The sequence below is a fragment of the Pelmatolapia mariae genome, linkage group LG16_19 (assembly GCF_036321145.2).
Source record: "Pelmatolapia mariae isolate MD_Pm_ZW linkage group LG16_19, Pm_UMD_F_2, whole genome shotgun sequence".
Classification (NCBI taxonomy): Eukaryota; Metazoa; Chordata; class Actinopteri; order Cichliformes; family Cichlidae; genus Pelmatolapia; species Pelmatolapia mariae.
The window spans coordinates 22,630,328-22,654,399 of record NC_086241.1 but is presented as its reverse complement, the minus strand read 5'-3'; the positions used below and the strand labels follow the sequence as shown (position 1 = coordinate 22,654,399).

At 39.9% G+C, this 24,072-nt stretch overlaps 1 protein-coding gene across 2 annotated transcripts; it reads left to right on the top strand.

The window, feature by feature from the left end:
- Positions 1-4,087: 4,087 nt before the first annotated feature.
- On the top strand, positions 4,088-23,764 carry senp7 (SUMO specific peptidase 7). Of its 2 annotated transcripts, XM_063498055.1 has the most exons (23): positions 4,088-4,240; positions 7,902-7,986; positions 8,845-8,910; positions 8,989-9,104; positions 9,809-10,063; positions 10,451-10,575; positions 10,923-11,023; positions 11,983-12,313; positions 14,217-14,365; positions 15,379-15,519; positions 15,608-15,641; positions 16,209-16,436; positions 16,555-16,964; positions 17,121-17,248; positions 19,140-19,256; positions 19,370-19,486; positions 19,872-19,967; positions 20,064-20,251; positions 20,355-20,401; positions 20,489-20,532; positions 21,502-21,570; positions 21,685-21,835; positions 21,919-23,764. In XM_063498055.1, exons 2-23 carry the CDS (start codon positions 7,930-7,932, stop codon positions 22,072-22,074), a joined length of 3,126 nt encoding a protein of 1,041 aa, XP_063354125.1. In that variant the 5' UTR covers positions 4,088-4,240; positions 7,902-7,929; the 3' UTR covers positions 22,075-23,764. The 2 variants fall into 2 exon arrangements, with proteins under 2 accessions (XP_063354125.1, XP_063354126.1); XM_063498056.1 differs by lacking the exon at positions 8,845-8,910.
- Positions 23,765-24,072: the final 308 nt, after the last annotated feature.

Sequence of the window (24,072 nt, the reverse complement as noted above, 5' to 3'; positions counted from 1 at the left end):
AAACAAACAAACAAACAAACAAACAAACAAAACAGTATTTAAAATCAAAAATCAAAACAGTAGATAAAATCAGAACAGTAGATAAAATCAGAACAGTAGATAAAGTCAGTAGTTAAAATGTAAGTTTTGAAATTTAAGCTTAAAAGTGTGGATTTGGTGCTTTATTCAAAAGCAGCTGAGAACAGGTGAGTCTTCAACCTGGATTTAAATAAACTGAGTGTTTCAGCTGATCTGAGGCTTTCTGGGAGTTTGTTCCAGATATATGGAGCATAAAAGCTGAATGCAGCTTCTCCGTGTTTGGTTCTGACTCTGGGAACTGATAAAAAACCGGATTCAGATGACCTGAGGGATCTGGAAGGTTCATACTGGGTCAGGAGGTCACTGATGTATTTTGGTCCTAAACCATTCAGAGCTTTATAAACCAGCATCAGAACTTTAAAGTCTATCCTCTGACGGACAGGCAGCCAGTGTAAAGACCTCAGAGCTGGACTGATGTGGTCCACTTTTTTGGTCTTAGTGAGGACTCGAGCAGCAGAGTTCTGAATGAGCTGTAGTTGTCTGATTGATTTTTTAGGTAGACCTGTAAAGATGCTGTTACAGTAATCAAGCCTGCTAAAGATGAATGCATGGACTAGTTTTTCCAGGTCCTGTTGAGACATCAGATCTTTTATCCTTGAAATATTCTTGAGGTGATAGTAAGCCGATTTTGTTATTGTCTTAATGTGTTTTTCTAAGTTTAGGTCTGCATCCATCACTACACCCAAATTTCTCGCCTGGTTGGTGGTTTTTAGGTGTATAGATTGAAGTTCTCTGGTGACCTGTAATCGTTTTTCTTTGGCTCCAAAGACTATTACTTCAGTTTTGTTTTTGTTTAGCTGCAGAAAATTGTGGCACAACCAGTCATTAATTTCCTCAATGCATTTACCAAGAGCCTGTACAGGGCCTCGGTCTCCTGGTGACATTGTGATATATATTTGTGTGTCATCTGCGTAGCTATGATAGTTTATTTTGTTGTTCTTTATAATCTGTGCCAGTGGGAGCATGTAGATGTTAAACAGAAGGGGTCCCAAGATGGAACCTTGGGGAACTCCACATGTGATACTTGTCTGCTCAGATGTGAAGTTACCTATTGATACAAAGTATTTCCTGTTTTCTAAGTATGTTTTGAACCAGTTTAGTACAGTTCCTGAGAGACCTGCCCAGTTCTCCAGTCGTTTGAGTAATATGTTGTGGTCAACTGTATCAAATGCTGCACTGAGATCCAGTAAAACTAAGACTGACATTTTTCCACTGTCTGTATTCAGACATATGTCATTAAACACTTTGGTCAGAGCGGTTTCAGTGCTGTGGTTCTGTCTAAAACCTGACTGGAAGGCATCATAGCAGTTATTCTGTGTTAAGTAATTGAGCTGTTGAGAAACTGCTTTTTCAATGATCTTACTTAAAAATGGGAGATTTGAGATCGGCCTGTAGTTATTCATTTGTGTCTTGTCAAGATTGTCCTTTTTCAGTATAGGTTTAATTACAGCAGTTTTTAGTGAAAAGTGAAAAAGCGTAGAAAAGTACTCCAGTAACCACTGACTGGTAAAACATCCTCAGGAGCTTCCTGCAGATGTTGCAGATGTTAGAGACCTCAGCCTCCTGAGGAAGTACAGTCGGCTTTGGGCTTTTTTATACAGGTGCTCTGTGTTGCATGACCAGTCCAGTTTGTTGTCCACCCACAGCCCGAGGTACTTGTACTTGTTGACCACCTCCACCTCCTCTCCCTCTATCTGAACCGGCAGTGGACCTTCTCTGGACCTCCCGAAGTCCACAACCAGTTCCTTAGTCTTTGAGGTGTTGAGTTGCAGGTGGTTTGTGTGACTCCATGCGACAAAGTTCCTCACCAGACTTCTGTACTCCTCTTCCTGATCATCCCAGATACACCCCATGATGGCTGTGTCGTCTGCAAACTTCTGAATGTGGCATAATTCAGAGTTGTAGCAGAAGTCAGAGGTGTACAGGGTGAAGAGAAGAGGGGACAGCACAGTTCCCTGTGGTGCTCCTGTGCTGCTGACCACAGTGTCCGACGTGATGTCCTTCAGCCTGACGTACTGTGGTCTGTCAGTGAGGTAGTCGGAGATCCAAGCCAACAGGCAGGGGTCCACCTCCATCCTGTTCAGTTTTTCCTGAAGCATACAGGGCCGGATGGTATTAAAGGCACTGGAAAAGTCAAGAAACAGGATCCTGACCGTGCCTTTTCCCCCATCCAGGTCTGAGTGGGCTCTATGCAGGAGGTACAGGATGGCATCCTCCACTCCGACACCCGCCCTGTATGCGAACTGTAGTGGGTCCTGGGCATGTTGTACCTGTGGTCGGAGGAGGTTGAGGAAGAGCCGCTCTAGAGTCTTCATAAGATGTGACGTCAGTGCCACCGGTCGGAAGTCATTCAGCTCATTGGGCCGGTTCCTTTTGGGGACCGGGACGATGCAGGATGTCTTCCATAGGGCGGGCACTCTCCCCAGTCGCAGACTGAGATTGAAGACTCGTTGTAGCGGCTCCCCAAGTTCAGCAGCACACGCCTTTAGCATCCTGGGACACACCTTGTCTGGGCCTGCTGCCTTTCTGGGGCGAAGCTTCCTCAGTTGTCTCCTGACCTGATCCACTGTGACACTGGGAGATGATTGGGAGGAGGGGGGGGGGAAGAGAAGATGTCTTGCTGCTGAGAGAGGGATTGGAGGAGGGGGGTGTCATAGTGTCAGGAAGGGGGGGACCTTCTGATATTTCTGATGTTTCCCAATGCTTTACTGCAACAGTCTTCAGTTGTTTTTTGTTCATTAGTTGTCTTCACCATGGGAAATGCACCTCAACTGAGTTGACTGTCTGACTCTAAAACGCCATAATATTGTACTTCAATACTTTCAAAAATTTTCCAGTTTTTCTTTGTTCCAGATGCTTTTGACTTAGCCACTGCCAATGTCCCAATATTCCTAAAGTTAAATGTGATGGATCTGTTTTGACTTTCATCTTAGTGACTGACTGTTTAACTTGGACTTAACGTGTGAATCCTGTGTCCACACATTATGGATTCACATAAACAACTAGCAGATGTAAATACTACACTTGGAATCAACTCTAGACCTTTTAGAAGACTGTAAAACTTTATTGTCATTGCACAGAAGTACCTGCTTATTTTATGAAGAAATAATGAAGGGATCATACATCTGTTATAACGCTTGAGTGAATTGTAGAATAATATTTGAGCCTCTGACAATAGGAGCTACTCATAAAAAGATAAATGTAAATGTAATTCCTCAACTGTGAATGGAATATTTTTGTTCAGTCCCCTCGAATTAAAGCTGACTGTGTACATTTAAACTGTTTCTTGTCTTTTTTTTTAATTTCAAAACAAGACTTGTCCTTTAAATATTAGACAAAAGCTGTCAAGTTTTCCTTTAATTGATGAGCATGATGTAGCTTTTATTGTGTTATTGCAACTGTGGTATGCTACATCTCAGAAGTAATGGTGAGTTGTAGGGGATGGCTAAAAAAGAGAGAAAGACTTCATAATAATAACAATAAAAGTAATCATAATAATAGTAATTGAAATTTGTATAGTGTCTTTTAAGGAACCCAAGTTTTAACCACCTTTCTCCTAAAATAGAGGAAGGGAAATCAAGTCCAGTATCTAACAGGAAAGAGAAAACAGCGAACAAACTAAAAAGTAAATTGTAAATGCCTTGTATTCTTAATACAGTTTGTGATAAAAAAAAAAAATCTTAAAATGTTATTATTATTATCATTATTATTGTTATTATTAGCTTAATATATCCCCTTTAAAACATATGTATTAATAGACTGTTTGACTAGTAAATTATTTTTATAATTATTGGTCATTAAATCATGATATAACTAATTGTTTAGATTTAAATATGAATTCATTATTATTCCTAAAACAAAGCTAGTACTTGCAGCTTTTGCTGTACATCTAATTATTAATTAATTACAGACAGTCTCAGCCCGGCGCTACAACACGGCCTGGGAACAAACTGCTCTTCACGCTCTTGTTTACCTCTGGATGCACTTCCGGGTTTCACCGGATGTTCCTAAGGAATATTGCAGCGCCCGTTGAGTACACTATCGGACTGTGGAAAATGTGTGCCTTCTGTGACTGTAAGGTGCAGGTGTACACGTCCGTGGGAAAGTAGGTTTCCAGTTTCCTGATACTGTGCGTTGCACTTGAGAGCGGCTGTGGCCTGGGGTAAGCTTTAGCTTTCCTGCGTGTTTCTAGCATCATGGGTAAGCCATAGCATTAACGTTGCTAGCTGTAGCCGAGAGCTAATCAGATTTCAACTTTCTGGTGTGTTCAGGTAGAGAAAATAAACATAAATAAAAACGAGGTCTGCACGGTGACCTCCGAGGTTACAATGTGCTGTGTTACAACCATAATAAAGGTTGGCTGTTTGGATTGGGAGCAGCATGTGCGCTATCTGTGCAACACAAACATCAGCTTCAATGACAAAAAGAAAGCTGGAGTGTTGCTTGCTGAACTGGCAGTTTCGGTCGCTTATGGTTAGCTGCAAGTCGGTACTGTTACAGTCACAACACTGAGTTTTATATATATTTCTGAGTTTGCATTTCATCATGTAGCCTTATGAGAGTCCACAAAGAAACTGATTTATAATTCATTTAACTTGATAAGATCTATCGATGGTGGTTGATGCAAAATAGGAAATGCATGTGAGTTTAAGCATATAGGAAGTACATTTTCTTTTGATCATGTTTGGCAGCAATTCGTGTGGTCTGCCAAGTGCTTTTTTTTTTTTTTTTTCTTTTACAGCAACATTTGATGTAGTTTCCTTTTGGAGAGGGTTTATTTACTGAATAACACTTTTTCCAGGGTTTGAAGTCACTTATCATACTGTCATGATACACTGGCCAGGATAACAACTGAATACACTCTGAGAGACATTTATGCCAGATGCATAATGATATATGCCCATTGATCACTTTATTAGGTACACCTGTTCAACTCAAAACAAATACAGCCACATGGTATCAACTTGAGGCATTTCCACATGTAGATATGGCCAAGAGGACCTGTTCAAACCGAGCATCAGAATGAGGAACAAAGGTGCAGCAGAAGACCACAGCGGAGTGGCAGTTAAGAACAGGAAACTGAGGCCACATTGTGCACAGGCTCACCAGAATCGTCCAATCTCTATTGTCCGATTCTGGTCTGGTTTCTGCTGCAACATTTTGTTAGTAGTATTATAATTTAAGGTAAACAACATGAAAGCATGTGGTGGAAGTGTAATAGTGTGGGGATATTTTCTTGCACACTTAAGGCCCTTTAGCACCAACTGAGCACCGTTTAAACATCACAGCCTACCTGAGAATTGCTCACCCCGTCCATCCCTTTATGACCAGAGTGTAAACATCATCTCAGGTTTGGTTCTAGCAGGATAGCGCACCATGTCACACAGGTCAAATCTTCTCCAGCTGGTTTCTTGAACTTGACAATGAGTTTACCAGATCTCAGTCGATAGACCACCTGTGGGATGTGAATGCGAAGTTATTAAATTTGCAGCAACTGTGTGAGGCTTTTATGTCAATGTGGACCAAAATCTCTGAGGAATATTTCCAGCAACTTGTTGAATCTATGCCATGGAGAATTAATACAGTTCTGAAGTGGGGGTCCAACCTGATAGTAACAAAGTGTATCTAATAAAGTGACCGGTGAATGTATGTATAACACAATTTAAAAAAAAAAAAATTTTTATTGTGGTAATGTTCTGGTGTTATTATCAAGTTTTAATAATGTTTGAGTGTTTAGCTGAATGTGTGGTTTGCCATGTTCCCCCTCATTTTTCTTTTTCTTTTTTTTAAACACAAGCTGATTAACTGCTGTTTATTTAACCATGTGTGTGTGACCACTAGGGCTGGGCCATATTATACCGTTCACGGTAATACCGGTATAATGTTAGGCAACGATAGGAAAATGAAATATCGCGATAGAATATGAGTAAAACGCGCATGCGCAGTGCCTTTGTTTTCATACGCACATGGCCGATTGTTGAGTGAAACACATGAACCAGAATTGGGTTTGTAAAAATGGTGCAACTTCAGTGATGTGGAACTGGTTTGGAGTTTGTCCGTCAGATACACGACAAAGCACATTTTTTTGCAGAACATGCAAGCGGGCCGTCGTTATTGCCGTATTTGTCGGACTAAGATGCTCTTAAATCTGGGAGTAATCTGGGTCCTAAACTCCGTATACTTCAGGTCAAACGAACACTGCAGCATCACTGAGAGTTTCATCTTTAATAAAACGATCAGCGTTGCTGCTTTACCAGGTGTAACTATGAAGTTTAACTTCCAGGCATCCATGAAAACAGAATTTATTACATTTAACGGAGTTAGAAGTTAGCAGGAAGCTAGCGGAAGTTAGCTCGCTAGTTTCGCTAGTTACCTAAGCATGAAATAGCATGTTCTGACTGAGAGATTTCTGAAAAAATTCAAACGTACAGCTCTGCTATCACGTCCAACATAAATGAAGACAGGAAACTAAACAGCAGTGACGTTTGTAAGGTTACTAAATTTGGGCTAGCTGGTATATAATGATGTGCTTCGTGATCGCTAGCGACACAGCTATGTTAGCTTAACATAAACAGTGAAGCTGGAGGATGAACACTAACACTTTTCCATTTATAAAAGTTAACGTTAAGGTTCCTGATAGTTAGAGACAAATGCAATCGCATGGCAGGATGCTGTAAACGGACCAAACTTCAGTCAGGAGAACAACTGAGATAATCCATCCACAATATGAGGTTAGTCATTAATATACTGCAACAACATGGGAATAGAGCAGCTGTGATAGAATACAGCATTAATGAATCAATGGTACAGAAGTGGAGGAAGCAAGAAGAACGAGTTGAATAAAGTTTGATTTATCTGACTGCTTTGTTTCGCTTAATGTGCCTTATAATCCCGTGCACCTTATGGTCCGAAAAATACGTACTGCACACTGCAGTTTAATGTTGCAAAGCACCTCTTTTTAACTGCAGTGGATATTATACATGGTTATGCTCAGGATATGTCAGCCCATTTCTACTGGAAATGCCTTTTGGTTAAACTTTCAGCAAGGAATTTGCATTTACACTGTTAAATTTTTATATACCTGTAATGCACATAAAAACCAGCTTCTTGTTTAAGTGAAAATAAATGGAAGGTTGTCTTTTTGCGCTAGTAATGTTGTGGAGTTGTATTTTGTCTCGCATCAATTATATCGTCAGTTATATCGTTATCGCAAATTTTCAAATATATATCGTGATAAATATTTTTGGCCATATCGCCCTGCTCTAGTGACCACAACAAGTCATGAAGTACTGATGTTTTTGCCTGAGCAAATAAAAAAACACAGTGTTATGTCACGTTTCATTAAATCAGGCTCAGTCATTTTTGTTCATAAAATATTCCATAAAAACTGGAAAATGTGTTTTGTTTCAATGTTCAGAAAACATATCGCAAGAGGAAGCAGTTATGTTGTATTCCTGTGTTAATATTTGTCTCACGGCTAACTATAGGTCATAAAACTATATGTCAGCAAGTATTTCCTGTTTTAGGAAGTCATTAGTCTTCCCATTACCGCACATTTCTCTCTGTTTTATCACATTTGTCTAAATTTTATTAACATTTGGCAGGAATCTGTTAGCATGTCCATCTTTTGGAAGTTATTTGACTGAGCCACCCAGTTGGAGTTTTTCTTCCAACAAAACTTGTTGTTTGTTAGATTTATACCATTTTCACATTCACATGCTACTGTTCTTGATGATGATGATAATAATGATAATAATAATAATAATGATGATGGCACACTATATGGCTTTTTTCACATTTGTCTGTTTGTTTGCTTCTTGCAGTCTTGTTGCTGTGCCTTACCCGTGGACCATGATGGAGCAAAGGAGAGCCTTAACTATTCCATTTACAGTGGGCAAGGATAACCTGGTATATATATCACCTATGTTTTATGAAATACCCACTTTCCATTTCATCCATTCATTCTTTTGAGCTTGTGTGAGTGTGCAGTTTTAATTGCATTTCCTCTTGGCCCAATCCTGTGGTGCTGATGGCTTCATTGCTGCATTCATACCCTTTGCTGATCACAAGCACGTTGCAAATTGGTATTCTTTTACTTTCTCACAGGTTTGCTCTTGTGAGTCTGATAATCAGTGAGCCCACTCTCTCCCTAGTAAGGGCTGGAGACCTGACTGATTGAGGATAGGGAGCTGTACTTAGTGGATTTCCTTGCATAATCAACGCTTAAAAGCTGTTACAAGGATTGCAACTAAGAGTTACTTTGACTCCCACTGAAGCTGCTGATTATGTCTTCAGTGAACTTATTCATTGCTGGTGTTTGTAAAATATCAGAAAACTTAGCAAAAATAACACCTCTTAAGATACCACAATGATAAGTTCTCCTAACAGAAGTCTAGATTTAGTTTTCAATCACAAAAAGAGAAGCAAGAGATGCTTGTTGAGAAACAGCTGAAAGTGGACAATGCTGGTCTTTTTGCCCGAGAGTCAACATTTTTAAATAGGTGCCCATTAAATAGGTGTTAGCTGACTCGTCCAACAATTCATGGGTTAGGGAGCTTTGACTGCTACCCATCATTGTATTTGAACTGGGATTATAGACGCCAGTTTATACACACCGCTTTAACAGCAGTTGGTCTGACAGTTGCAACTGCATGCAACAAGCTTAGCATATTTCCTTAGTTGTGTGAAAGAAATCTTGCGCTTTTGGTTATTGCATTACAATATGTTTCATACAAGCATGGTCACTAATCACCATATTAATTTTAGATGGAAAATCCACTCAGAATCCCCATGACATGTCTTTCATCAGAGTATGGGAAATTAGAAAGACAGGTACAGCATTATCTTTATGCTAACATGGCTATTCTGGGTTATTCTTATAACTAACAGTGTCTGTCTCCTCTTTGAAAGGTTTCCTGGACTGCGTTTGCAGATTGCAAATTCAGACATCGCAAGTCGCCGCATAAAAATGGATCCACGAAGTTTGATCACAGCCGTGCAGCTATGATTGCACTGGAAATGGACAGGTAAGGAGGCAAGAAGTGTCATGTGATGATTTGACTTTTTTAAACTGCGGACTGCGCACTAAAATATCTGCTTATGGACTCATAAATATGTGCTGTTGTCTACACTGAAGCGTTCTGCGCTTATGTTCTCTGTAAAAAAAAAAATAAAAAAATTTTTTTTTTGCAGTCTTAAGCATTCATAAAATGGGGCGCTCACAATTAATAATGAAGTTCTCCAAGGTCTCTCTTAATCTAACCTTCATTACTCCAAGACAACAAAAATAAAAAAGTGTCAGGAGCAACAGAAATGGGAGAAGAAGGGTAAAGAGTGCTGATAAATTAAATAGATGGAGGTGGTCATTGTTCTTTAAGACAGATGCTGCAGAGTTAGTATACGACCATTAAAATGCCTGTTTGGGCCACCCAGGCATATTTGCCTTTTCTGTATATATTTTATTAATTTTGCACAGTGGTCAGAGTTGCGGTCCATAAAGGAAACATTGCAAACACCATGACTCAAAGCCAAGCTTATCATTTCAGCACATGTGACTTATCTACACCAGCAGACCGCACCCTGTTGATCAGCTGGCACACATAAAGTCTCACGTGCAGAGATAGATGAGTTTTAAGCCTGAGTACCTCAGTGGGCTTGATGGGAACAATATGTGGAGAAGACGTCGCTCGAGGAAGGTTGTGAATCAACGATTCTCTGCTTTCTCCCACAGGAGGAAGCCTCTTCTGATCCTGACAGATGTCCTGAAGACAAAATTCGGCATGGAGTATATGGAAAGGACAAAAAAGACTCATAGTGCGAAGAACAGAGGACAAACGCCAAGTAGGCGGAGGGAGAGCGGTCAGTGTAGAGAGGAAACTCCGACCTACAGAGACACTAGATCCAGTCAGAGGGAAGCCAGGAATAACAGGAGCAAGAGTGTGACACCCAAGCGCAACCAGAGGACTGTCACTCCAACCTCCCAAAGGTGGGATAGCATTGTAAAAGAAGTAATGTGAAGGACTATTAGTTAGATGAAGCAGTCAGTCTCTCTCAATATCCTTACGAGCAGTAAGTTCTGGTAAACACCGACCAACCCAATAAGATGAAGGGGGGAAAGTAAGTTAAAAAGTGTATGTCTTTCTGGCCACTTTGATTAATTTTACATCTTTAGAGGCTTGTAGAATCTGCAGTAGCTCATTTTAATTGGGGAAACATATTTACATACGACACACTTTACACTAAAGCCAGCATACTTTTTTTTTCAACCCAGACCTGAATGGAAATGCCCAATTTCATCTTTAACAGTTTGCTAAAAATAGGAATAAAGTGTACAGCATAATCAGAACATCTTTTCCCATCTTTTTCTCCACAGGTTGAGCCTTAGAAGAAGACCACAAAATGTTGACAACCAAGAGGACAAAGAAGAAAGCAAAGATATCAAGGAGGTGATAATAGGCAAGGACAACACAGAAGATGACAGATTTGCTGAAGTTGTAGGTGGGTAAACATGAAGAGTTGATGCAGTTGTTGGTTTAATGCTGCTGGCGCTCTTTTGTGACTGACTTTGTTGTCATAATGACAATGTTGGATTTAAGTGTGAATAAATCGTGTACTCGAGACATTACCGTTCCATCCACCGCTGGTCTTATTTCCAGAGTACATTTTAAAAAAAAAACAAAAGTTATATAGAGCAAAGGACATCACATGTTACTCTGTTTACTTATCAGTGTTTAAAGTTTAGTAATCGTTTTCTTATTTTTGACCTGCTTTGAGGACAGGGAATTCCATTCATAGGTTGTCAGTGGTGTATGAGTGTATTTTAACTTTATATGTTTGTCATGCAGACTGTGGGTTGTCTTTGAGCTGGGAGCCTGCTGAGGATATAGTGTCCTGTGACATCAAAGACAGGTGGACTGATTCAGAAAAAGATGCACAGCCTAGTCTGGTGAGTACCACTTTTAAAATGAAATGAATTAAAATGAATTTTCAAAATGAAACCAGAAACAATCAACCTTGATTAAACTTAACCAATCCCCGGAGAGATCAGCAGGTGTGCACCACACTATGCAAACATGGTAGCAAATTTTCTTGTCAGCCTTGTGCTTTGAATAAGGCTTTGAGTCCTTTCCACGCGAGCCGTGATGTTTATTTTACCTCACCACAGCACAGATAACTAAATGCTTTTGCACCCAGCTAGCAAATAGTCATTATTTGTATATTTCAACCTGTGAGGCCACTGTTAAAAACTGGTTTAGAAAATGTTTTCCAAACACCAGTCAGAGTCTGAAACACTGGAAAAACAGAAACTGAAAGCCAAAGTTGATTGGCATACTTTCTGGCCATAAAAATTGAGATCATGTGTGGGGAGATTCTGGCTCTAAAGTTAGAGATAAAAAGTAGAGACGCATCCTAACCAACTGCAGGCTCAGTGATCAAGAACTGGCAGGTGACAAGAGAAAAAGTGTTGGCAAACCAATAGAAAATGTGACTGTTGGACAGATTAGGCTGAGACAGAAGCTCACTTCCTCTTTGAATTTAAGAGATTCGGTGATATAAGGAACATTTTGAGGAGATAAAGTGACAGGGCACATCTTACTTCCCAGTACATGTTAGCATGCTGTGACCTGAGCCTAAGGGTTACTGCATGAATTCCACCCCTGTATCGTTTTAGTAAATTTAGTGCTAAAGTTAACTAGATCAGAACAAAAGCTGGGAAACGAGTAACCTGCCTACCAACATCTTTAAGACTCAGCAGTTTTTATTCCGTGTCTAAAAAGTGAGATTAAGAATCTATTTTGTTTTACTGCATTCTAAAAATGGCTCTGCATTCAGTGATCTTTCAGTTTATGCTGTGTGCTCAGTAAACAGCAGAAGTGACACATTATACTTTATGTTGTGTGATAGAAGAGGAAAAGAAGGGATTCGGCGTCCCAATGCAATGGAACGGAGAGCCCCAAACGCAACCGCGAGAGCGTTCTTCACCTCACAGAAGAAGATGGAAAAGATGGAGGAGCATTCTCTGCACCCATTTGTCATGAGGACAGTAGAGAGGATGGTGATTTGGAGAGCTTGGAGCGTTGCATAGTGCAGTTCACGGTGGGTGAAGACGATGGAACAGAAGTTCTTGTCCCAGTTATCAACCCTGATTTGGAACGCGAAGATTTTACTGGCAGCCCAAGACAAAGCCTATCATCCACACAGGACAACGGGAATCAGATCAGTCCCTCTGAGCCCAGTGAGTACACCCAACACACGTGTGGCTTCAGTCCACTGCTGAGTGTGTCTGAGCAGGCCAGAACCAGGCAAATGAATACCACTATGCTCTTTTGTTATGTGTGTGTTTGTGTGTGTGTTTGAGAGGGCCTCATTTAAACAAAACTTCAGTAATTAATTGTGCTGCATCTGCTCAGTGACTTTGAAATTGACTCACCTTGAAATAGCGGTCATCAAAATAAAGTGTATTACTAAGTCATACATTTTATAAGCGGCTCTTAGTCAGAAAAGTTGCACAACCAATATTCCCGATTATGAGAGAGAAAGCTACTGCCTATTTACAGCATGGACTTCATTATAGGTGGAGCTTTATTGATGCTGGATTTTTTTTAGGGTAAAACGAACATTAGTGTATGGAGTTAAACAACAACAAATATCTTTTTTTTGGATAAGCACATAGCATTAATGTTGAGAACCAAGACGTCTATGGATTTGAAAAACTCAAAAAACGGTATGTTAGTTTTTCTCTGACTTTTGGTTTTGTAGCTTGTGTGCATTATAGGGTGGACAACTTTATTTCCAACTGGAAAGTTAACCTGATCGCAGCTTTGAGTCAGACATACACAAATGCATGATGGATGGTATGGTAAATTTGAAGATGTGGTTTAAATTTACATCTATTTTCTTCCGCTTACCTGGTATTGGGACACAGGAAAAAGTCTAAGCAAGGATACCTAAACCTCCTTCTCCCCAGCCACCTTCTCAAGCTCTTCTGGGGGTGGGGGCACTGAGTCATTCCCAAGCCAGCCAAGAGGCATAGTATTTCTGCTACCATTTTAATGGCACTATTAGCCTTAACGGTACTTCTTACCCCTGACAATGACAGATGAACTACAAACAAAGCAGTTTAAAAACCCTTCATTTTTCCACGTCAATGTGATGGAGAAATAGGCTTTTGCTAATTGTTTTAACAGATTAAAAGACCTGCACTTGTGGTGACGAGCCCTCTCACTCTAACAAAATAAAGCTATGCTTTTGAGCGTTTAATTCTCTCAGCCCTCTTCACAAAGACCAGGATTTGTGTGTGCGTATGTGTGACACAGAGCCTCCCCTGCACCCCGGCCCAGTGTTCAGGGGGCGCTATCTGTTGGACTAGTTAAAATGCATCTTAAACTAATCTCTTAATCAGTAATGGTGGTCAGATAAAATGTAAAAGATAACTTTGTTTATGTAGCAATAAATACATGTAATTTCTTTCTTTTTTATTTCTCCACGACTGAAAGCAGTACTGATAATTTTGGTGCTTATTGATTCTCCAGTTTTTAATTATTTTTTTCCCAGGGTTCATTCAAAACCAGGTTTTGGGGTCCATCCCTACTAGGAGGCATCCTAGTAGTCAGATGCCTGAACCAGTTCAGCTGATTCTTTTGAGTGTGAAGCAGGATGTTATTAGGTTGTAACCATTAGTTGCTTTTTGCATACATTCACCAAAATTAGTTTGAAAAGTTACTAAAAATGTCAAAGATGTCAGCTACCCTGAGGACTTACTTATTTATCAAGTTAACAAGCTGTTGTTTTAATGCCTTAAACACTAAAATACAACTTCTCTGTAGCATCCATGTTCTTTCTATGTTTATGAGGCACATGAACATACTGAAGACTGACTCATGAAAAAGGGCCATCCGGGAGCACGTGAAAATACAATTAGCAGCTACAATGTTTTCACTGTTTAGCTTACCCACGTGCCTTTTCCCGGATTACTACTGTCCTCACTGTGGCTTTAAAGCCCATTACATTTCCATTATGCAGTGTCAGATAGGGGCTTATGTGTCCTCAAGCGTTTTGTACTTTTAGAGGAGCATATTGCAAAATTCCAAAGAAAAGGTTCACTCTGGCCTCATGCTGTCTTAATGGTTGTGTTTCAGTTGTGCTGTCCAGTGACGATGAGGAGGGTGGAGACGTTTCTCGGGGCTGCAGCCAAGTCCACACACTGGTCGCTGTGGAAGACGCAGTAATAAAGGGGCAGTCGTCACAGGAAGCTGAGGCCAAACAGCAACACACTGCTGGCATGCAGGTTAGTAGAGTGTGTTCAGTCCAGCACAAACACATTTCATATGTGATCTCAGTTTTTATAATCCTTTTCCTTTTTTATATTGTGCAGAAAACAGCCTCGCACATGCCTCTAAACTGAGCTGAGCTAATGCCCAGATTAACATGACATCACAAAGGGTGTTTTACAGACATGATCCGGGGGCCTAAGGTTTTACTTCACCCCAGGGTGTCCAAGTCACCAACTGCTAATTAAATGACAATACTTTGCCTGTGCTGCAGCCACTTAGTCTTGTATCTGACCCAATGACATGAAGGGAGAGAGGAGCCATGCACGTGGATGTCTGGATATAATAAAAGGAAGAACTTGTTCTTTTCTAAACCATTATGTTATCGATTTCACAGTCACGTGAACTAAGATCACTCTACAGCCACTTTCAAAAACTGCCACCGTAGTAAGATCATGGCATTATAAGGAGAACATCAAGAGTTTCAAACATGGTACATTAACAATGGTTTATAGTCAATGCATTTAACACATGCATCAAATTTTGGCAGGAAGAGTCACTGAATTCAGCTTTAAATAGCTTTGCAGTGCATGCAGTGAGTGAGAATATTTGTGTGTGTGTCTTCTTTAGCTGTAGCACAATATCACAGATCAGTTTCATTTAGTGCCATAAAAAGGTTGAACAAACTCCTGCAGAATAGACAACCAGGTGACCTCCTGCGTCATCTCTTTCTTTCTCAGTTGAGCAACATATCAAGACAAATATCTCGATATACTATTTTTAAATAGACAGCGGAATACCTGTAAACTGCCATGTCATTCTTTTAACCACCACCAGATGGTGCCAAAGCAACAATTTTATATAGCCTCTGCATGCTGCCCTTTAATCATGCCACTAGTTATCTTTGTAGCCTGGTTATTATCCTGACATTACTATGTATTAATCTGTTTGCCTCGTTGTGCGGCTGCGCAGCCTGCTTTGCTCTATTTCCTGTAAACTTTGCATGTGTGTGTCTGTTTGTGTTTTGCAGGTGTTGCAGTTTGTTGTGCACGAAACTACTCTTCCAGTGACTTCAGCTCCCAGTCTCGATATAGACTATTCCTGCATGGAGTTGCCCTTCTGTGGTCTGCACTGCGGAGTTTATCATGGAAAAGCAAATGGACCCATCGCGGTAACCTTACTAAAATGCAAAGATGGGCTTTTTGCCTTAAGCATGCACAGAATTTAAAAATCTAATGCATCTTTCTCCCTGTTCACAGATAGAGAAGGAAGAAATCATCATCCCACTCAAAGGTAATATTGTAAATATGTTTTGATCTTAAGTAATTCCTTTTCTTAATGACTTTTAAAGAGAACCTCTCTCCATCAGCTTTTCTGATCATTTTTTGTGCCTTTGGGCAGGGTTGTATAAGCTTTGACACAAAAACAAGTCACCTCATTTTGTTTTGGCACAGTATCCTCTCCCAGCTTTTCACTTATTCGCTTAGCTTCTTTGTGCTAATGCGTCAAACCCTCAAGATCCCAGTAGACTTTCACCTCTGAATCTGTAAAACAGATTTATGGGTTCATTTAATGACATTTTAGCCTGCCTTTGTGTGCGTAACCCATGTTTCTATTAAAGAAGAGTGGTTGAACATTATTCTCCAAAGCATTAAAACCAAAACTTTTACTTAGCTAGAAAAATATTTAAAAAGGCAAGAACAAAATTGTTACCTTATACTTTAAAAATACTTGCACAAAATATACAAGCTGTTTGTCAATTTAACAAGACAAACATTGTTGTAAAATACCAGAAATAAGAATAAAGTGTAAAGCTTTTTGTAAAACTGTATTCTCCTTACGACCTTATCTTGTGTTCAGACACCAGTGGGGAGCTGGAGGTGAAGTTGACCTTTGAGCGTACGGAGCTGAGGAGGTACAGTGTTTGGGAGCGACAGGAACTGGAAGAACGACAGCTGCACTTTAAGGGTGATGAGGAGCCCACCCCTGCTGCTGTGCTGCTATTTTGTGTGTCAGAATCTGCTGCAGCTTCGGTACAACAGGACCTCTGCCTGCTGTCGGCCAAAAAAGATGGAGCTGTGAACACTGGTGAGACTGCTGGATGACAAGTTCAGGGTTTTGGTCATTTAAACTTACAAATGCTGAAGGTTTCTGTTATATAGTGCCAGCATTCAGCATTATTTCATATTGCGTTCTGTTTTAATAGGGAAAGCCAGCCCTTTCATCCTGCTGACTCTGAGAGAACCTCTGGAGGGAATGGAGGGAGCTTTATTGCGCTCTCTCCTGGACATTGTCTGTCTCAAGACTCTGGCAAATGAACAAACCAATTTAAGGCACAGTACAGACAGATTTAGTGAGTTGGGAGACGTTCTGTCTCCTGTTCTTTCTCTGGATGATAGCATAGAGCTGATTAGAAGAACTGGACTAGACTCTTTCCTGCTCTCCATGCTGGGTGTGACAAACACGGACACAGAACCTGAAGAAGACAAAAAGCCCACAGCACAAAAGACAGATTCAGTTTTAGAGACAGAGATTGCAGCAGAGCCAGACACAGAAGCACCTTTGCTCAAACCAAAGCCTGATCAGGAAGAACAAAGGGTTGAATGTCCCTCTGATGTAAGTGTCTACTGGGTGGTTCAGTAAGACTATCCCCACCCCCCGAACCGTTTTTTTCTTTACTGGTATTCAGCTTGCAAGCCTGCACATTTAGCTTGTGCCCACTTCACAACCACCTGACAGCCGCTGGTCTATGATGTGCATTTCCCTCCACAGAAGGAGAAAGAGGAACCGACTCCTGTGTATACAATGTGCCATCGTAGAACCAGAGGATCCTACTCTGTGTCACTGTGTAAACCAGGCTCCAGCTGGACTAAATATAAACATCAGGGTCTGGCTCACAGGCAAGTAGCCTAAGCTAAGATGCTTATGAGATTCATCAGTGGAGGTTTGAGATCTGTTCATACAGACCACCAGTATATTTAAAATATTTGCACAGACAGGTCCTTAAGTATTTGGACAGTGGCACAAATTTTATAATTTCTGCTTCTTTACACCAACACAGAGGATTTGGAATACAGCAATTAAGCTGTGATTAAAGGTGTATGTCAGGTATGTTAAACTAATTTTACATCGTTTGCTACATGTGGGGCCTACTTTGATTTTAAGTTGCCCGGACAAGTGAGACTAAATGATAAAAAGTTAGAGGAAATGTTTGGGTAGTTCCTTATACAGACTGTCCTGTTACTATAAATTGATATTATAAATTGAGTTGATTAATTCATAGAAATGTTTTTTTACATTTTTAAACTGTGGACCCAGTATAAATAGTGGAAAACCAGGAACTTTTATGTTATTTAACTGTTTATCTGTTAGTTAATTACTTTGGTGTAGTATGAATGGAGTCTTCACTGGGCTGATGTAGGTGTTAATTCAGGGAGGTTGGAGCAGTTTTGTGGATAGTTGTGGCCTGCTTCTTGGTTATTTTTTGAGGAAAACCAAAAACTCATGGCTGACCATGAAAAACAGGTTAAGTGGATGATCGTAAAGCTCTCATAGGTGAGGAAAACCCTTTCACAACACATCTAGTAAATTTGGGAATATTTATAAAGAAGTAGCTGTATCACCATCAAGGGCTATAATCAAAAGATGCCTTTGTGACAGTAAATACAGACGGGCTACAGCAAGATTTAAACAGCTAGTATTGGTCATGAAAAGAACAAACTGGTTAGCCTTTGCTAAGAAACATCTAAAAAACATCTGGTCCAGCTGTGGAGTAGGATTCTGCAGAAAGATTAAGTCCAGATGAGCGTGAACCAGAGTGATGGGAAGAGAAGAGTATGAAGAACAAAAGGAAGGGCTCATGATCTGAAGCATACCACATCATCTGTCAAACACAGTAGAGACAATCTGATGGCATGGATATGTATGGCTGCCAGTGGAACTGGGTCATTGTTGCTGATTGATGACGTGACTGCTGATAGAAGTAGCAGCATGAATTCTTTGCATGATGCTTTACTACTCGGATGCAGTCAAAAGCCGGAAACCTGGATGACCTTTAATAAAGAGGATAATGACCCCAAACACAAAGCTAAAACTACCTGAAAACAAGAAACAGAAAGTTCTCAAGTGGCCAAGTCAGTCTACTGATCTCAGCCCAAGCTTATTTTCCACTTGGTGAAAGCAAAACTGAAAGCAGAGAGCTCCACAAACAAACAGCCGAACACAGCTGCAGTAAATACTGTCAGAGCTTCTCAAAGGAGGAACCTCTGGGGATGCCAATTGACTGCAAAGTATAATTCTTAGTGAATTTTGAGCCTTTGAAAATTTTGCTATGTTGTAATATCCTAAATTGCTAAAATAATATTTTATTGAGCTCCTCAAATAAATTTTAAGCCTACACTTTGATCACATTGTGATTGCTTAATTTCAGATCCACTGTGGTGATGTCCAGAGGCAAAATGATTAAAATGTTCAAGCTGTAACACACTGCGAGGAACTTATTGGGATTATATTTATGGACGACAACAGGAGAGCAGGGAATATTTTGACTCAACTAATTTAGTTCTTAGATCAATCACTGATCAATCACAAAAGTTAATGAATAAATCAACTGCAAATTATTTGGGGTGTTAATGCTACTATGACTAAGTAAGGTCCCCATTTATTGTAATACTAATCTGACTTATGAGATCAGTGCATCCTTATAAAAAACCACTTTGAATAATATGTATAACCTAAAAGTTCTGATGATCTAAATAACGGATCATTCTTATCTCCTGCTTCCTTACTTAGGTTGATCCAGTTTCCTCCTCCGCCAATGAAAGGAGGAATCACTGTTACGATGGAGGACCTGCAGTGCCTTGACAGTGGGCAATACCTTAATGATGTTATCATTGATTTTTACCTCAAGTATGAACTTTTATTTTTTTATTTATTAAACAAAAGGCATTAACTGATTCTGAGTCTAGGGATAGAGATGCTTCTAAATTGATCGTTTTTGATTTTTGTGTTTTTAAAACCAGATACCTCCTCCAGAACGCTTCTGCTTCAGTGGTCGAGCGCTCCCACATTTTCAGCAGCTTCTTCTACAAGCAGCTGACGCGGCGGGACAATGCCAGTGAAGGTGGCAACAGCGACTCGTAAGTAACCCTGATAGAGTTTGCAGTCTGCTTTGGGGTGTACTGATTGTGTGAAATGTCCTCACTTAAAAAAAAAAGGAGGAGTTCTTACCTTCTTACAGTTTACTGGATTTAACATGCTAGCACAATAACTGCCAGCCGTTTAAGATACACTACATCCTCCTTAAACTGTATTATAACCTACAGTGCCTTTTGAGTTGGATGCATTGGTCATTACACCATCTAAGCGTTAAAGACCAAAATGCAATGCTTAATAGATTACATGTTTAATGTATTTAGACCTGATATATCCTGTAATCAAGATTCATGCTTACAGGCACGACTCCAAAGTGTATTCAATCTTGAAAAAAAAGGTTTTATTGTTTTTATTTTTGTTTGTACTCAGCTGTCAGAGACAGAGGCGGCACCAACGCGTGAAGACATGGACACGGCACGTCGACATCTTCAAAAAGGACTTCTTGTTTGTACCTGTCAATCAGGAGTAAGTTCAGCGCAGGAGGTGTTATTTGCACAGTTTTCTTCTCTTTTTAATTTTCAGTAAAGCTGTTAAACACATCACATGACTCTCTCCATTTAGAGCTCACTGGTATTTAGTTGTCATTTGCTTTCCCGGACTGGATGAGCCTAAAATCGAGGGCTGGACGGGAAAGAGCAGCGACGTGACGGAGGAGTCTGAGATTCAAGATGATGCGCAAGGAAGTAAAAGCTTTAATGATGATGCCGAGAAATCACCTATGCGCAGTGACAATATAGACACAGAGACAGGTTAACTCATACCTTCTTTGTCTTTGGTGTTTATAAGTGGTGTTTATACCAGTGACGACAGAAAGGTGAAGGTAATCGTTGTGTGTCGTTTCGTGTCTTTTAGAAAACACCCAGGAAGAATTCACCAAAGATTCACCACCTAATCCAGTAGTAAGATATAATTCAGTTACATATAACAATATTTAAAAGTGTCTGTTTGTTTGTGCAAACCAGCTCAGTCTATTTTTGTCTTTGTAGAGTTGTACAGAGCTGACGTGGCAAAAGAAGACAGTTTGCAAAAGGTGAGTTTTTACACCTTTGTAGTCCATATTCTAAAAAGAAACTCCTGTTGTCCTTTGATCGTCTGTTTTCTGACCTCTTAACACCATTTATGTTCATGCACTGATAGTGGTTTAGTAGGATGGGTCTAGATGGGGTGTTTTATTAGGAAAAGCGGCCGAATGCTCTAAACTGTGGCTGTGTGTGACTTCCTGCCAGGCTCATCTGCTTTGTGTAGCTTGACATGACTTCTATCCAAAATGTATTAGGTGCATATGTTTAAGCAGAAAGCTGCTTCCAACATGCGTCTAATGAAGTCATAAGCATCGTCTACAGTTACTGGTCAGCCACCACTGGCTGATTTAACCCGTTGAGTTCAGTCATGCTCATGTGTGACTGAACATGCCGCTCACTGTGTTGGTTTCCCTTGTTGCTGGGTTTCAAAAATGGTGGTTTAGATTTTTGTGAAGGAGTTGGTCTCATGAGTCATCGAGTGATGCCTTTGACCGACCAATCGGTGCCATGCAGTATGATGTCACATTTTTGGAGCGACTCGGCTTGTTTGGAGCCCCGGCTGAGCAGGTATTAATAAATACCTGCTACCAGGTAGATGGTTGGATACTTTTTGATCCCACAAGGGAAATTTTTGTGCTACAGCAGCATGATAAAGAGTAAAAATAGTACAGTGTTCAATCCAGAATAATAAACAACACAGTTAAATAATAGGGATAAGGCTCTTATACTATGAGATGGTACAGGAATTTATATATTTACAACAGTGGTTAAAAAGGCACTACAACTTAATGAAAACCCCTAACAGCTGAGCCGAGCCAAGTAGGCACTAGCGGCAATGGTCTTTGTGTGTTTTGGAAGTTTATTTATTTCCCCCCCTGGTCTCTCGGTATTTAAACACATCCGAACAAAAAGACTTCACAAATGAAAGCTTGATGTAAAAGTAAACACTGACTTGCAGCTGTCTGTCCTCTCTGTAGGCCGTGTATTCTTATCATGGATTCCCTTAAACTTTCTCTTCATGAACGAGTCTTCAAACTGTTGCGGGAGTAAGTATGACACCTTAAATCCACAATTTTGAAGCTGGGTATGCATGGGTATGGGTCTGTGTGAAATTTTATTGAAATTTTTTTTTTTTTTAATGACACATATTTGTCTGTCAGATACTTGCAGTCAGAATGGGAGGTGCGTCGTGGGTCACCAAGGGACTTTGGTCCTGATCAGATGAAAAGCTCACACTGCCACGTCCCCCTTCAAGATAACAGCAGCGACTGTGGCCTCTACCTGCTACAATACGTTGAGTGCTTTTTGAAGGTAAAGCACTTTTTTAACATCATATTTAGTTTAGCCAATAATGCGTTCAAGGACAGCATAATTAATTCTGCTTCTGCTTTCAGGACCCCGTGGTGCACTTTGACCTCCCACTACACCTAGAACGATGGTTTCCACGGCAGCAGGTGCGAAGGAAACGAGATGAAATCCGAGATCTCGTACTTAACCTTTACCGACATCAGAACCTGGATAATAGACTAGGAAAGCAGCTGAGCGGTTGAGCACATCACATTCCTGTAGCCATTAAAAATCACTGCTCATACTGAGCGACGGTCATTTCAACGTGAACTGAAAATATTTCTTTTAAAGCAGATTCTTTTATTTTATGCATTAACTTGAAAATGTAAACCTTTGACTACCTGGGGATCCTATTAGTGAATATAAAAGAATTGGCTAATTAAAAATAAAGGGCAGAAAAACATAAAAGCATATCTAGACACACAAATCAATCCAAGACTTTTTACTGTTTGTTTTTATGCTGATAACTATTTTATAAAGAAATATTCAAATTTAATTTTCTATCAAGCAGATAATGTGTGAAAGCATAACAGTGGTTAAACCTAGTTTGCAAAGTGATATTTTTAAAAAAATATTTTTTTTAAATTTCTATTAGGATCCCCCTTGGTTAAATCCTTGGTTTCTTTTAAGCTTTTGTAGTTTCAGCTTGCTGGCATCCGGTAGACATTTCGTGTATTATCCGACTGACAGTTCAGTTCAGCTCAGATCTCAGTTGTGTGTTTTTCTTATCAAGGTAGTCCCTGATGTTGCCTTCTTTTGTATCAAAGTTTTATTAGACGAGATTTACTTTAGACAAAATTTAACAAGCGTGGGTGTGGTATTCAATACACAGGAGTTTTCTTACTGAATTTCATTATGAAAATATATGATTGAAACCACAGGTCTGTGCCTCTCCCTCCCAGTTACAGACAGCCCCGGCAGTCACCCACTTCTCTAACAAAGTTAAAGTGTGTATAACATTATGTGTCTGTGACTCTCTGTAGAGCCCGACCGATACTTCATTTGAAAAAAGTCTGCTAATCTGATATATTGGCCAATTTTTTTTCTTTTCTTTGTGAAAAATAAACAGATTTTCTTGTTTACGCTCTGCCAGCTGTTGTGTTTGTGGCGTTTCAGACATGTTTGTTGCCAACAGGGAAATTGCAGAGTGAACCTCTGGTGACAAACTGGGCAACATCAATGCTTACATCATGCTTGAATTGTGTTGTTCTCATCTCTTGTTTACTTGTTGTATTTTCATTTGTTCTGTGTTACAAATGCTGATACTCATATCACCAAATGGCTAATATCAGCCAATTATTTTGCCTACTGATACATCGGTCAGGCTCTACTCTTTGTTATCCACAGGAGTCTCAGATGATGATATCTTTATGTACACAAATTTGCAGATTAACACAAGTGCAGCCTACTGTATACTGTCATGACAAAATGCCATCTGTTTGTTAATAAGATGTCTGATTCTTTGAAACACAGTAGGAAAAGAATTTCGTGCAAAATGTTCCCCATCATATTCTCGAAACCATTGCTTTCATATCAAGTTGCTTCACTGGCTAGTGCTGTTATCCTGCCTGGGTTTGTCCTGCAAAATGGGTCTATTGCGTTTCAAGTCCTGGTTAATAGATAACTTTATGAATTTAACATGAATACACCTTGCAAAAAAAGTTTAAGGGCGCACACACGCTGGCATGTGTAATGTTCGATGACCTGCTGAAGACCTATTCAGTCCTTTATTAATGTTCTCAGTTTTCCCTTTTTGCCAGATTGTTCAGTTGTTGTTTTCTTGTGTAACACCTTTATGATGTTCTCTTTGGGATTTTTTTTGTTTTGTCAGATGAATGTACAGAAACTGATTCCAAAATACATTTGGTTTCATTTGTATATTAAAACTTGTAGAAAAAATTATGCTTGTTCTGATGTGGCTTTTTTTGTTGCTGTTTATATTTGAAACTAAATTGCTTAAGTTAATAAGCCCAGTCTGGTCCTTGTGAAGAATGATTTACAAACTGGTGCATTGTGAAGCATTTTATTTTGACTGGTGAGTTGGTACACACACTATGTTATTGTCAGTAGTGGATTCTTGTTACCCCACAGCCATTAAAGGATGATGGGATATTGTTGTCACCCAACAAGGCAACGTAAGAGTTTTCAAACTGAAAACTCTGAAAATCTTCAGAGAGGTTTTCTGAAAGTGTTAAGAAAGA

What these genes read in the sequence shown, in the direction of transcription:
- senp7 (XM_063498055.1), top strand. Translation starts at nt 7,930, where the DNA reads ATGATGGAGCAAAGGAGAGCCTTAACTATTCCATTTACAGTGGGCAAG. An exon ending in CAGTGGGCAAGGATAACCTG is followed by an intron (nt 7,987 to 8,844) that starts GTATATATATCA and finishes TATTAATTTTAG; the next exon opens with ATGGAAAATCCACTCAGAAT. An exon ending in GAAGGTGGCAACAGCGACTC is followed by an intron (nt 19,487 to 19,871) that starts GTAAGTAACCCT and finishes GTTTGTACTCAG; the next exon opens with CTGTCAGAGACAGAGGCGGC.